Source organism: Paramisgurnus dabryanus, chromosome 23 (genome assembly GCF_030506205.2).
Source record: "Paramisgurnus dabryanus chromosome 23, PD_genome_1.1, whole genome shotgun sequence".
Lineage (NCBI taxonomy): Eukaryota > Metazoa > Chordata > Actinopteri > Cypriniformes > Cobitidae > Paramisgurnus > Paramisgurnus dabryanus.
The window spans coordinates 27,365,821-27,380,937 of NC_133359.1; the positions used below are offsets into that span (position 1 = coordinate 27,365,821).

The 15,117-nt window shown below is 37.7% G+C and overlaps 1 protein-coding gene across 2 annotated transcripts in view; it reads right to left on the reverse strand.

Moving 5' to 3' along the window:
• The window catches only part of ano3 (anoctamin 3), an 89,908-nt gene that overhangs the window by 40,518 nt on the left and 34,273 nt on the right, over positions 1 to 15,117 (reverse strand). For both annotated transcript variants that reach the window (XM_073813380.1, XM_073813381.1), the window contains exons 5-12: positions 11,477 to 11,577; positions 10,388 to 10,432; positions 9,756 to 9,890; positions 9,007 to 9,113; positions 4,460 to 4,515; positions 4,234 to 4,355; positions 3,581 to 3,715; positions 3,321 to 3,417 (exon numbers count right to left, since the gene is read on the reverse strand). In XM_073813380.1, the coding sequence (XP_073669481.1) occupies positions 3,321 to 3,417; positions 3,581 to 3,715; positions 4,234 to 4,355; positions 4,460 to 4,515; positions 9,007 to 9,113; positions 9,756 to 9,890; positions 10,388 to 10,432; positions 11,477 to 11,577 (798 nt within the window). The remainder of the gene's footprint in view (positions 1 to 3,320; positions 3,418 to 3,580; positions 3,716 to 4,233; positions 4,356 to 4,459; positions 4,516 to 9,006; positions 9,114 to 9,755; positions 9,891 to 10,387; positions 10,433 to 11,476; positions 11,578 to 15,117) is intronic.

Sequence of the window (15,117 nt, forward strand, 5' to 3'; positions counted from 1 at the left end):
ACTGGCAACTTAAAAAAAGGCTGCAGGGAAAGAGTTAATTGATGAGATAACTCGTCAATGGCAGGGAAAGAGTTAAAGTTGAAAAAAAATTCTCATAATAAAAATGTGTAAACTGTAATTCAAACTATGTGAATGTATTTTTGTTGGGAAATAGAACTTTCAGAAATCTAAGAAATTATTGTTTTTTTTTCTATTTAATGAAAATGAATGTGGACTGCAGCTGTCAGGCTTTAACTTTGTGTCTAACATCTCTATAAAGGAAAACCACCTGTTGGCTCAAATGGCAGAAACCAATCGTCATGGTGAAGGGTCTTTGCGCGTTCTGTCTTTTCCGTCGCTTACTGATGACCTTTTGACATTTCTTAATTTAGGTCGTTTTATCTGACTACAAAAGTGAATCTCGCCGTTTATAATACGAATCGGATTGATTATTATTTTTAACAATTACAGAATTTTGATAGATGTCTAGTTATTTTGATTAAGCCCTACTTATAGATATTGAATTGTATTGCATCTGTTCATTAAGGGGATCGCACACCGGCCACATTGAACACATTGTTTTCTATGAGTATACGCACACCGGCGCTGCCAGGTGGCGCCTGTCCGCGCCGCCCAGCTGTGACTCAGGAAGTTGTTCAAATCCCTGTCGCACCACACAGTGCCACTCACATAGTTTAACATTAAATAACATCATAACGTATATTTTGCATTTTGAAGTAGACGCTATCTGACGAAGCTCGCGCTATTTAATGTGCACTTCCGGTTTACAATACCTCCGAGTTCTGCTAGGCGCGACGCGGCGCTGCGCGGCGCTGAGCTGCGTGGCCGGTGTGCGATCCCCTTTAGGCTACACACGCTGCACAGGTTTCATGCACCAGCCATTTATTAATATATAACAGTACAAGTCCACAATCACGATCGAACCAGGCTTGATCATTGCCAGAGGTTGGACTATTTGCTTAGATGACCACCCTATGCTTGCTTATTTATAAACGTACTTTAATTAGTCCCCTAAGAGGTGCAACTCAATTATTACAATAATTTTTTTCTATCCAGAGTTCATGACCACCGCCACAAGAATAAATTGATAGATTTCTCCAATGGTAGCTTTGTAGAATCATGCCATAGTTTCCTATGTATACTTAGATAGAATAATATTAAAATTATCAGAGGTTGAGGTTCACCCTATTTAGAGCGGTCCAACAACGCTTACATGTTACTCTAACCATAAAGACACATTATTAGCCTCAACGCATCTAATTGAACTTAAACTAATCCCAAGTGCTAATCAAATCTCCAAAATCCTTTGCTTATATGCCACCATCTAACCTGGGATTTTAGTCAAGTGCTAGCCTGATTTCAGTCATTGCGATAACAAGGATACATCGTAATTTATTAGTCATAGCAACTCAGAATAATTTCAAAAATGACAATTTAATAGCCAGGTAGGACGACCATAATTCTAAAGCCAATTAACAATCCAAATCAAATATGAAACATAAATCAATAAACAGTTGTAATCATACGAAGAAATTGCATACCTGGCAAAAGGGCGATACACTGTAAAAGTGTAAGAGATCTGGGTAAAGATCCCTTAAGTAAAATAAAAATACATGATACTGTGTCTAATCACACAACATCAGGGGGTTCATTTCAAAATATAGAAAATCCCCCTGAACTATTTGCAAACTTTCCTTAATATCCAGAATGAACAAAGCAAATTCGGTAGTGATTGGGTCCTATAATCCAGGGGCTGAACCTTAAAGAGTAACTAAACCCTAAACCAACTTTTTTAAGTTAATGATCTGTAAGAATGATGCTTTATTAGTGCTGTTCATTGATTTTAGTAAGTTTTTTGACATTTGGATATAAAGTGTTTCAATACTACAATATATGGTGTAAAAACGTCTGAGTGCTGCCCTCTTCAGGTTGAACGGTGGCTACTGCAGTTGAATTTTCCTATTGGATGGTGGGTCCAAGAAATAACTCGTGATGTAAGCAGGTTCAAGCTCACCACGCCCTTGTTACGATCTCACCACACACTTGGTACGAGCTTAGTTCGTCCCCTCTATCTCTGTTGGGATCTGCCCACTTTTCTTGCATTTTTCAAATATTGCAGTGGGTGGAGTCAGGCTCTGACCAGGGGTTTAGTTACCCTTTAATCTGCATACAGTGGGGTATTGGTTTACATGTCTAAGGTAAGAGTTGTGTTTCAACATTGAGTGAAGTTGACAATGATAAAACAAAATTAAGCATGGTTTAACTTATTGCAAAGTTAGGCAGAAGAATGTGATAGAAATGAAGGAAGACAGAACTTTCAATTACTTCTCAACGAGAGCTTAATTTGTTGAGGAGGTGGTCATTTGTCAAATGAAATGGAAGTTGGGGTTTTTACAATATGTGAACAGTGAGGGCTTTGATAGACTTACATTTCACTCAGATATGTTTTTATTTAAGTTGTCTTCATAACTTGCACCATCAATTCAGTGGAATACACTATCATTCTTTTAAATATCAAAGCAGTTGCGAAGCTTGAATTTGGGATTTTATGAAGCAACACTGAGTATCTTTTAAACTGTGTTTAAAGAACAAAAAATTGTATTGGGAATGCAGAAAAGATGAACCTGGAGGTGCAGGCAGGTATAGGGTGTTGATAAATCCTTGCGTAGGCTTTCTAAGCTGAGGAAACAACAAGATCCATCATCCTTAGATTAAATTTAGGCAGTGTTCTGATAAACCAATTCATGGTGCGTGGGTGGGACCAAAAGGAATAAAGGTGTAAGGAAAGAAGCTGTTTATATAAACTTATTTATATCTTGTATTGTTTTCGATGGCTCAAGTTAAGATTCACAGAAGCAGGTGATCAGGAAAATGTCTGATAATAGAGGGTCTGTTATGTATAGTTTGTTTTGAACTTTGCTGTCATTATTCCACCACTGTGTCTCTTCCATTTCTCCAACAAACATAGTCTTTGACACAACCTGAAGTCATTCTATGATGTTACACCACTAAAATCATGACTGACAACCTCTTTTTTGGGCTTGACTAATGGCGAATCTTCAAACCAGCAGCCTTTAAGTAACCAGCCATAAGCATCACCCACAAACCACTTATTATTATCACGACTTATGCCAGATGCATGTAAAAACTGGCTTGGGAGTTAATAGATCAGTTAGATAAAATCATTTGGACATTTAATCAGTAACATCACAATACATGTTTATGGCTGCCAAACAATGTTGCAGCTTGTTAAATTGGATTGAAATTCATTCACTATATTATTACAAGAATGCATAAAGTAGAAAGTGCATATAAGGTACCTTTGCATAGACACAGCTGTCACTCAGCGTCCAGGAGCTACAGTTGCCTTCGCACATGGGGCACATGATGGTGCTGTGGGCCTCGCAGATCTCTTTACTACAACACGACCGAAAAGTACACATCACAAATGAAAGGTCTTTAAGGAAGAAATCAATACAGGGAAAGAAAAATCGAGTCAAAGTGCCTTCTACTGGTTACATTCATAGTATTGCCCATGACAACCACACAAAACTTTCACCATACAACAGTTAGGACTGACCTTACTTGGCTAGAGTCCATGGTGAACAGACCATAGAGAAAAACGAAGAGGCCGACTAGGGCAGCAGGGATCAGCATACCTGTGTACCAGCCCAGCCATGCAAAATACAGGCCGATCTTCTCCCCAAAGTACCGTCTAGAAAAACACAGACAGACAGACATAAAGAGAGACAGACAGACAGATTGACAGTGATGGTGGGTGACCTTATTCTCCAACTGATGAACTGTTACCAGCAAAAATGTTGCCAAGCCGTTAGATCACCATTGCGTCATTTTTGAACCCACTTCAAAAGTGGAGAGATCTAAATCAGCTTCAAAAAAATTTTGTGATAACCCTGAGACAGCATTTTTACTGCTTGTACTCAAGCTGTGATTTACACTGGAAAAACTGCAGTAAGCCACACCGACGCAATCTCGCAAATAATGTATGCAGGAGTTAGTGAGATTCAAACTGTTCTCACATAACACATTTTTCCTCCGGAGTTGCCAGGAAAAGTTGTTACAGACCAACGGGTTGTTGTGGTCTTCATAAGCAAGGAGGTGTCCAGGTTCTGGTTTCATTAAATGTTTACATTTTTAGGCTTATGGTATAAACAGTTCACATCAAATCCATAAACTTCATCATTACAACACAATGAAGTGTATGCGTCTCACCGAATGAGGTCTAATGGCTGGTATTTGTACCACATTCCCCAGCGTGCCCATCTTTCATATAGAAGGTGTCTGTGGTTCTGAGCCCCGTGAGTCTTTATTGGATGTCGACTTTTATAACTTCCCTATGAAACACAATTAAAGGCTTCATTTAGCCTAATGCAATGGTAATAACACTTAAAAACGTATTGAGGTATAAAACTGCATTGTGCCACTCCTTGGATTTTACCTCATGTGGAGGAAACGCTGCCTCGTACGTGCTGTTGCCAAGTAACCGATTGATGCCTTAATAAAAAACAGAAAATAACAAGAATTAATTTTTTTACTTCACTCTTGGCACACATTTGCCACATACTGACACACAAGGGTTATAGGCAGAGTTACACATTCATTGCAGTGGTGGGACAGTCATAAAACACAAAGATGCATTGAAACACATCACAATGACTGCAAAGGTGAAGAAAATACTGACAATAAAACAAAAAGAATAAACAACATGAAGATACATTGAAACAAAGATCTTACTAGATAAAGTACTGTATATGAAGGTAAATAAACACAAAAGTACTTTTGAAGTGGGGTAAATGTGTTTCAAATCCACTCTGTAGATGGCCTTAAAACTGACTTGAAAGGTTTTTGTTTACTTTATATTTATATTGTAGATTTTTGGATCCCAGTTTTTGATTAATCTATTGCTTTTGTTTTAGGTCTCCTGCATGGTTCCTGAAAATATTATAAAGAAAAAAAATGTTGTTGTTTTTTTACATTTTTACAAGCTTGTCATCACAACCCTGCTAAAAAAACAATGGACTCAATCACAGAAATTCTATTGGTTCTAATGGAATATGGCCCAAAACACACTACAGTGTAGTGGTTTTAATGGTAAAAACGAATGGTTCCTATTGGTATTTTAATGGAAACCATTAAAAATTTCAATTTTTTCAGTAGGGAATGCTTATGTATTTTAAGTGGATGGCTTGTATGACAAAGCTAAAAGGTTTCTATAATGTTCTGGGTGTTTTCCAAGTAGTCTATGAGTCTATAAGACCATAATGAATCCACCCACACATCTCTGATATTTTATACGTTTATTTTTAAAGCTCGGTTTCTGTAGTGCCGCATTCCTGAAAGTCCTTACCACAGGAAAACAACTGAACAACTTCACTTTTATTTAATTTGGCCACATACATTTGTGGGGTTAGTTGTAACAAGCTCTAATTAATGCATGTTTCTTTATTGTTATAAGGTACTGCTTTTCAGTGGGGATGTTCAGAGAACATCATGGGCCATTTTGTACCAAAAATTCACAATGAGACAAGATTACAAACTTGAAAACTGCTTGCAAAACTAAATTTACTGAATCTGAAGGCTTAGGCAGTTGACTCGTTGTCCTATCAGGCAACAACTTTTTAGGCAGAAGGCAACTCCAGAAACAGTCTTCATAGGGAAATTATATTTGAATTATAAATAGATTGTTAAGTCAAATATGTACAACTACAAGAACTACAATCCTTCTTCCCATAGAAATGCAATCTAAAGATGATTAAAGTTAAAATTAATTAAACTAAATCTGTTCTTGAGCACATTTTTAATTTCTGGAGCACAGCCTTGCTCAACTAATCACGTTCCCTATGGGTGCACATGAACAGGATTGTGGGATAGCAAAAAAAAAACATGTACAGTTAGGCAATTATAATTATGAAATATATTATGAAAAATGCTTTTTCTGGAGTGTCAGTCATTTGCAATAAATTAAACTCGATGATGGCTTGGGGTTTTGTGCATACAATTTTTAACACAGCAACAATACTGTCTGCATCGATACTGAATACATCACTAATGACAATAAAAATATATTTGCATATAACCAAAGAAACATAATCTCTGGTAAAACCATTTTCACAGGTCATAACTTTGTGCCAAAAGGATTTTTCTCAGGTTTTTATATGTATGCATGTGTGGCGATATATACGGTAGGGATTTGATTATATTTGGGTGTTCAATGTAGACCTGTAGAGAACCACAGAAACTGTACAACACCGTACTAACCTTCCCATGCACTCCCTGACTGGCCCATGAGGAGCCGCTCGCGATGACCATAATAATTAAGCAGATACAGACAACACAATGGTGGAGCTGCAGAGAAATGACATCATGTGACTCGCAGAGACATGCAAATACACATTCACACATGGTGGACCATGAGGGACGTTGACTGATGGGGCTTGGTGCGGTTCTGTGATGTTAGTAATGTGACTAGTGCTGGTCCCGAAAAATGTGGTTTAAAAGCTTGATGAGTTTGTGGTAAAGGACTGTGGAGTACTAAAAGTTCAGGATTATGCCTTGAGTCATTGGTTTTTTGACTCTTTTTGTTTGAGCATTTTAGATTTTTTTTACTTTTCATGCAAATGAGTACTGAATGTTGAGTGTTTTCTTCATTCATCACATTTACATTTAGTCATTTAATAAATAATAACTTTTTATTTTATTAACTGATAGCTCTGCGATAGAATAACCATTTGTCCAGGGTGTTTCCTGCGTATACCCCAGGGGTCCTAGGCTCCTGCCCTGCAAAGAACTTTCAGAACTTGCAATCTCAAGGGACCTTCTCGCTGTGACACAACAGTGCTAACCACTGAGCCATTATGCTGCCCTCTGTGAACTTACAAAGCTCAAAGTCCATTCCAAAGAGACATGTTGGGACACATTTATTGCTGAGCGGCCTGGTTGCCTGCGGATACCCGCATAAAAGTGTCTAAAACATATGACATTTGACCCATGACGTCACCACCAGAGAGGTACGAGATAAGAAATAAAGCACTTTAATTGGAATGATTTTAGCGTGTGTGATTAATACATGTGAGGGTACGGGTCGGGTAACGCGCCAAATATTAACGGGTCTGGGGGGGTGCAGATTTCATTTTGATATTATCACGGGTAACGGGTCGGATCTGTTGCTGAACTTTGCAGGTACGGGCGGGAGCGGGTCTCCAAAAATGTTTATTGTCACCATGCCAAAGAGCTATTTTTTCTAAACTGCTTCAAAACATACTTTGTTTGGCCTTCAAAGGATGACTGAATTTTAATGATGTTTTTAGCTGCAGGCTCACTTTCTCAATTTGGTAATAAAGATTTAGCTACCCCCATTCTATGACAAGACAGCTAATGGTGTGTTTCATTCTATAGCGATATCACCTAAAAATTCTCTCCAAGGACTATTTGGGCATAGATCATTCACTGTGACAGTGAATGTGTTTTTGGGTGGTTCATAAGACGATAACAAAATAAAAACCTCATGTAAGAGAGAGACTTAAACCAATGATCGGTCCAGCATGGAAGTCAGGCCAAAGTGAGGTGAGCTGACATGACCTGACCCATGGGGTACTATGCAATGGAAAGCCGCCATAAGTTGTTTGCCACATTTTAGGAAGCAAAGTGTGCATTTCTGAGAAGAATGGCACTGGTCTGCAAAACCACTAATGGGAGCGATGCAGGGGTCACATTAAATATACAACTGAAGTCGTTTTGGTGAAAATTTCATTTGACATGCTTCAAAGTGCAATGTGGGTGGTGGTGGCTCAGTGGATAAGACACACGCCTTTGGTGTGAGAGACCCAGGTTTGAATCCACTGTGACGCAACATTGTGTCCCTGAGCAAGACACTTAACCCATACTTGCTCCAGAGGCGTACGACCTCTGACATATATAGCAATTGTATGTTGCTTTGGATAAAAGCATCAGCTAAATGAATATGCAAGTAATAATAAGTAAGATTTATTCCAATTTGGTTGGTCATTACCAGGACAGTTGTACATCATATTGATTCGAAATAAAGATATGGTGAGACTCAATATTTATTAAATATGATTTAATCTTGAATATTATATTCACAACTGTTTAGAGTTTCCTGATAGGATTTTGCATTGAGTTGCAGTGGCACGGTTGAGCGCAGAGATTTATGGGAGATTTAGCTTTCTTTTCCAATCTGATCTAGTCTGAGTGGTATTAATTTATTAACATGAAAATCCCATGGCTAAGGACAGTTTTAATCAGCCGTAATACACAAGAGCGAACAGACAATCAAGCCACATATAAGAAGGGCACAAGCGTGACTTTAAAAATAAGAGGACTAAGAGAGATTAGAAGAAAAAAAAAACATACTCGGTTAAAAAGGTCAGAGAGACATTTCAGGACATTAGAAATTATATTTATAAGCCTTGCGTCAAGACCTTTACAACGTTTTGAATTTAGAAAGATTAGAGTTTTTTATTTCATCCTATATTCTCATGAATGTACAGTCAAAAGGAATAAATATTTTATTGTAAATGGTTTACAAAACATGGTTGTATTAACTTAGTTTACATTAAACAAACAAAAATCATGTTACTACAATAATATGAATATAATGAGAACATATTTTGGGGAAATGTGTGTGAATGTCATTAAAGATTAATCTAAAATCCAACCATAATTGTCCAATCATAAAGTCAATTATTATTATTATTATTAATTTCTTTCATTTTATTTTGCGTTAAATTTGACTGACACATTTGTACAATTTTATATAATTACAATTATATAAATGATAAGACGTATAATTCTAATTCATTATTTTTTGCTGACGAACAGCACCCCTCCATATATTTGTGTATATTTGATATACAGAGAGAGATCGACCAGGAATGTGAAATAAGATAACAAGATGTTCTTGCTAAGTTTGATGAAGATGATTTTGGATGAAGGGGCATGGGAGGCGGGTCTTGGATACTGTCTTACCCATCTTAGATTTCCCATCCTCATACTTCATCCGCTGTAGTACATGATGTACTATTCTGCTCCTTGTCGAGGTTGAGAAAAAAGTCTCTTTGTTGTTGATGTTAAAACTACAAAAAATACATAGCATTGATTTAATACCCAGGTAGAAATTTGTTATTATGGTTGTACTGATATATAAAGTCCAGCGGCATGCAGATGGTTTATAGTGAAAATGTACACAGCTGACCGCACTCATAAAATCCTGTACAGTAGACTGTACTTATATGTTAAGCAATGCATTTGATCTTTGACCTGTAAAGTGAATGTCAATAATCAGTTTTATAATGTTAATCATTTCTAAAAGTGCCTTCATCATATAATCTGCACTGAAATGTTACATGGGGTCAGTTCTGTACATCCCATGAGCTGTTTAGTGGAGAGATCAGCATGCCTGAAATCTATACACAGCTAAAACTATACAATTACATTACATCAAGCAAACTGATTTGCACTGACGTTTGTTAGATTAAACGTTTAGGATCATTTGTAATAAAGAGATATGGGAATGGTGCAGCAGTACAGAATCCATTTTGATAAGCACGTTTTGGGAACCTTTTGCTAAAACAATGCTATTTTTACTTGATAAAGTTTTAGTTTGATTTGTTGCCTTATCTTTCTTTAAGTAGTGGTATCTAGAAGTCAAATAAAATGATTGGGTACTTTGTGCAGCATAAGTGATTTAGGTTTGATGTGACAGAAGATGGACGTACTGGTGCATTCTAGCCCTGCTGAAGGGCGCCGTGTAGCAGTCGGATTCTTCTAGATCTGGTAACGCCTCTTTGTCCAGTTTCATAGGGTTCCTGGGCAACCAACTCTTTACCTGACGAAATTTCAGCTGAAATGGACTGCAGAGAAAATCTGTGTTAGCATTTCTCCAACATTTAGGAATTATTTGATCAAAAATATGGTAATGACAATGTCTCTCTTTGACACTCACAATAGCTATGTTAAATCATCAGCGATAAATCATTGATGTTTGGAATGACTTATCGTGAGAGGAAAAACTGTTTCAGTCGCATATCATTGATTAATAGAAACGCTTTCATTTCCCAATAGTTTTGTGTCGACATTTAGAAAATAATATTAAAGTTTTGTGCAAATCTGCAATTTAAACACAGCTAAAGTCTTTTAGTACCAAGGACACACAAGAAATATGAGAATTAAATCCTTTCTTCAAATCTGAACTTCTCATCAGTTAATGAACACACAGCTACTACAGTAAAATATCATTAAATATCAAGAGAATGAACCACAGGGAGGAACTCAATGAGCTTCACGTTGGAATTAAATTATCAAATGCCACACAAATATGGGAAAATAACAAAACGTTACGATGACATACCTGCCCAGATTTTTTTTCTTCCAGTCTGTGAAGTAACACTTTCTCCTATAAAATATACATCACATCATTGCAAAAACTTCACAAATAAAGGGACACTCCACTTTTTTTGAAAATTTTCCAGCTCCCCTAAAGTTAAACATTTCATTTTTACCGTTTTGGAATCCATTCAGCTGATCTCCGGGTCTGGCGGTACCACTTTTATCATAGCTTAGCACAATCCATTGAATCTGATTAGACCATTAGCATTGCGCTAAAAACAAACCCAAAAGAGGCGCAATGATATTATCCGGTGCCCAAAAATAGTCCCAGCTATTGAAAGTTACCAAGGGGACTATTTTCAGGCAGTGCGTAATATCATTGTGCCTCCTACAGCCATGGTACGGCAGCAAAGTCCCGGAGATCAGCTGAATGGATTCCAAAACGGTAAAAATCAAATGTTTAACTCTAGGGGAGCTGGAAAATGAGCATATTTAAAAAAAAAAGTGGAGTGTTCCTTTAATGTATTTAGAAAATATGATAGGACATTAAATCTAACCTAACATACTGTATAATACAACCTAGTGTAGTGTAGTGTAGTGTACAGTGTTGTGTACTCGAAACTTGGACTCGGTCTTCGATTTTAACTTTTTCTCCACCAGCGTTTTTTTTTTAAAGTTGCCAGCCAGTGGAAGCATTTCTCATGATTTAATGCCTTCCAGAAATTGTTTTTCTTTAAATATATAAACATACAATATATCAGATGAAAGAACAGACCCTCTTATCATCCTACCTTCATGAGTTCTCTTTTTATCTACTCTCAGATATGGATTTCTTCAAAAACACAAAATTTTGAGCAAAAAGCTGAGACAATTGCTTTTTTGTAAACATTATGATGTACACATGCTTTATAAAGACATCCATGTCCCTCTAATCTAATCGTCTTAATACTAATCCATGTTTCCTTGAACCCTCTGTAAGAGTTTGAATGAGAGATAAGGTACGACAATCTGAATTATCATAACAATTAAATCACTCCTAGAACATATCAATCAAGGCATGTGTGTTTGTGTATCAAATACTGTATATGCAAATGTGAGAGCTATACTCAACCTAAAAGGCATTCTGATGTTCATCTGCTCAGCATATTTACACAACGTGTCCCACTGCGCATGAATCTTCACAAACATGATATCACTGTTGGTTAATGAGGGCTGTAAAATAAAAGAAAAATCATTATCTTTAAAATCACAGAACACTCACAATCATATTGGTCATATTTCCCATTGAGTTCAGGTCAATTCAGGGGATTTATAATATTTGTGAAGACTGGGAACAGGTTTATGGGCACACTATATAATGAGGCTAAACATAACCACTGAACAAGAACTGCAAAAAAAAGAAAGAGAAATTTCATGTACTGGATCCAGTTTGGTTCAATTACTACCCATGGTCTTCATTCATGTTGTCATATTTCTCTTTCTTGAGCTACAACATGATGGGGAAAGCGTATTAGTACAGTACTGTACTCTCTGTTGTTCCCGATATTCATGATTTTAATATACAGATTTATTACGTGTGGGAGTGAGATGTGACTGCTATAATCTCATTTCTTTTTTCAATTTTAGACTGTAGCATTGACTGTAATTCTGCTACTATGTTGATGTAACAAGTCGTAACAGGATGCAGTATCTTTTAAAGGAGAGTACCTATCCTAACATAGGGTGGACAAATAATGTTTTCTGAAAGTATAGCACATCTAATTTTAATACACATAATATTATGCATAATGGCTATTATCTCAAAATTATGGAGGAAAGCCAGTGTTTCCCATACATAGGCTCTACTTGGGCGCTGCGCCCAGGTAAATTGCGACCCGCCCAGGTAAAAAAAATCACTTTACGAATTTCCGTATTTCTGAACTCGACTGGATGACCCGTGTTTTGGAGAGAGAGAGAGAGAGAGAGAGCGCGAAAGATAGAGCGCGAGAGAGAGAGCGCGAGAGAGAGGTGGGGGTCGGGTGACCGTGAAGATGATGCACGCGTCATAAACTCATCATCCAGCGCGGCAAACTGGATCAACTGCAGCAGCACATACGGAGCAGCCAGGGAACACACTGCGACCAAAATGGTCGCATATGCTTATGTGCATATGTGTTTATAGCATCTAAGTTGGCTTCATTTTGCGTGCAAGCACGTTGTGTCTCTCCGGTTGAGTGTCCGTTCACGTGCTCTCTGTTTCTCAATGAATTGGCGCGACGTGAAGCAACCTCAGTGTCACATTGTATCCTTTCATGTTTCTGAACTTGAGCAGAGTTTTACCATTAGAGGTCTTTCTTCACTGAGGACGCGGGACCCGTAGGGTTCCGGGTTTATATTTTAAATGGTCAGATGGGTCCGGGTCGGTCCTAGTTCATTACTTCGGGTCCCAAGTCTGATTAATATTGTGTGTAAAACCCGAGTCGATCGGAGAACGGCCGTGAGCGCTAGCGTGCTAAAGCTCGAGTGCTGTTTTAGCGTGCCTCCGGTTTCTATGGCGATAGCAACTGGCTCTTGTCACGACCACGCGCCGCTTCATTTTCTTTATCCCATTTTTTAATCTTACCATTAATAGACAATATCTTTACTAAAATCTAAACAGTTAGCACAGAGATTGTAGCAAAAAGCAGTGCTAATACTGAATGAGCAAAGCTCTAGCTGACTCAGGATATAAAAAACGCAAAGCTGTAATGTAAAGTCTGTCATCGGGACAACAAGTAGACTTTTAAATCTGAAATAATTAGTGGATTAAGCTTTTTTTAATTGGCAAAAGAGAAATAGAAAGCAGAAGCAGTAAAAGTGCCTATATAGAAGTTATTACCATTATAACATCAGTCACATTTATAATCTATAGACCTGCACTGTCTATTAATATACTGTACATAGTATTGTATATAATTGAGTTTGATAAAAGGGGCCATCAAATTGCTTCATATATCAGTGCAAAAACATAAAGTGTTTTCGTGGTGCTTTGACAAACAGTGTCAGCTTTGTTTATGGCAAAAAAAGTTTGGGGTGGTTAGATTAATGAACTATAATGTGAAATTAATATGAATGTTTTATAAATCAAAGTATTGTGTTGTGTCACACATTATTAGTTCTTTGTTACATGTATAGTAGACCATTTTTTGTCGGTGGATAATAATGATCGCCCTTTTCACCAGCTACCACCACAAGTAAATTTCAGATCTGTGGGAAACACTGAGGAAAGCATTAAGTTTAAGAGCAATTAAATCTCCAAATTAAACATACAGTAATGCAAGACTGTTTACACTTACTTAAAAAACAAGTTTACACAATAACACATGCCAATAAACAAACAAACAAAAAAATACTGTGCTGTAATTGAATGAATGTGTAAAAAGTGATGATTTTGCTACCTTGAACACAATATATAAACGCTGCTTCATATGCATTTTTTCCAGCAGACAATTTGACACATACTGTAAATCAAACTCACTAAGTTATGAACAAATAGTAGAATAAGATTAAAACAACACATACTTACTCATCCTGGTGTGAACCTTATGTTTTTGATACAATAAATCACAATGTCTTAATCTCCCGTCTGTCTGCTATTGGTGTTTCTGACACAGCCCTAAATTGGTTTCAATCTTGCCTCACAAACAGAAAGCAATTTGTCGCACTTGGTTCACATAAGTCTTCCAAGTCCTCAGTCACTCGTGGTGTCCCTCAGGGTTCGGTTCTCGGCCCACTCCTCTTTCTCATTTACATCTTCCCTCTTGGTCAGATTATTCGCAGCCACGGTCTAAATTTCCACTGCTATGCAGATGACATTCAACTCTATCTTACCACCACTTCACCCTCTGATCCCCCCCCCCCCCGCATTCCATCACTGACTGCCTTTCTGACTTAAAAACATGGATGCAAAACAACTTTCTTAAACTCAACACGGATAAAACTGAAAGTCTGCTGATCGGCCCTAAAAGCATGCTCTCCAAACCATACACTTTCACCCTTAATATTGATGATTCACCTGTTCACCCTACCACGGTTGTCAAAAACCTTGGTATTATATTTGATTCCACTCTCAGTTTTGATCATCATATCAAATCACTCACTAAACTGCCTTCCTTCACCTCCGTTACATTGCCCGCCTTCGACCCTTCCTTTCTATTAGTGATGCACAGACTCTGGTTCACTCCTTCATCATGTCCCGCCTAGATTACTGTAACTCACTCTTTCTTGGTCTACCCACCAAATCCCTTCAAAGATTGCAATACATCCAAAACTCTGCAGCCAGGCTCCTTACACATACAAAACGATCTGCCCATATCACCCCCATTCTCCATCAGCTCCACTGGCTACCAGTTCCATCCCGGATTAAATACAAAGGACTACTACTCACCTTCAAAGCACTCCATAACCTTGCTCCTCCGTACATATGCAAACTTTTAACTACTTACACCTCCTCCCGCTCACTCAGATCTTCCGACCAAAACCTTCTCCTCATTCCCCGCACTAGACTTTCCACCCTGGGTGGTAGGTCTTTCAGTGCCCAGGTCCCAAAACTATGGAACTCCCTCCCAAAACCTCTACGTGACAATTCTTCTCTTCCATTCTTCAAAACCCATCTCAAGACATTTCTGTTTAATGATCACTTCTCTTCACACAATTCATAGTCCATTTACTAAATGTTTGTTGTTTTGTTACTTGTATTCCAATTTCTTATGTTTCATGTGTAATGTTTATCTG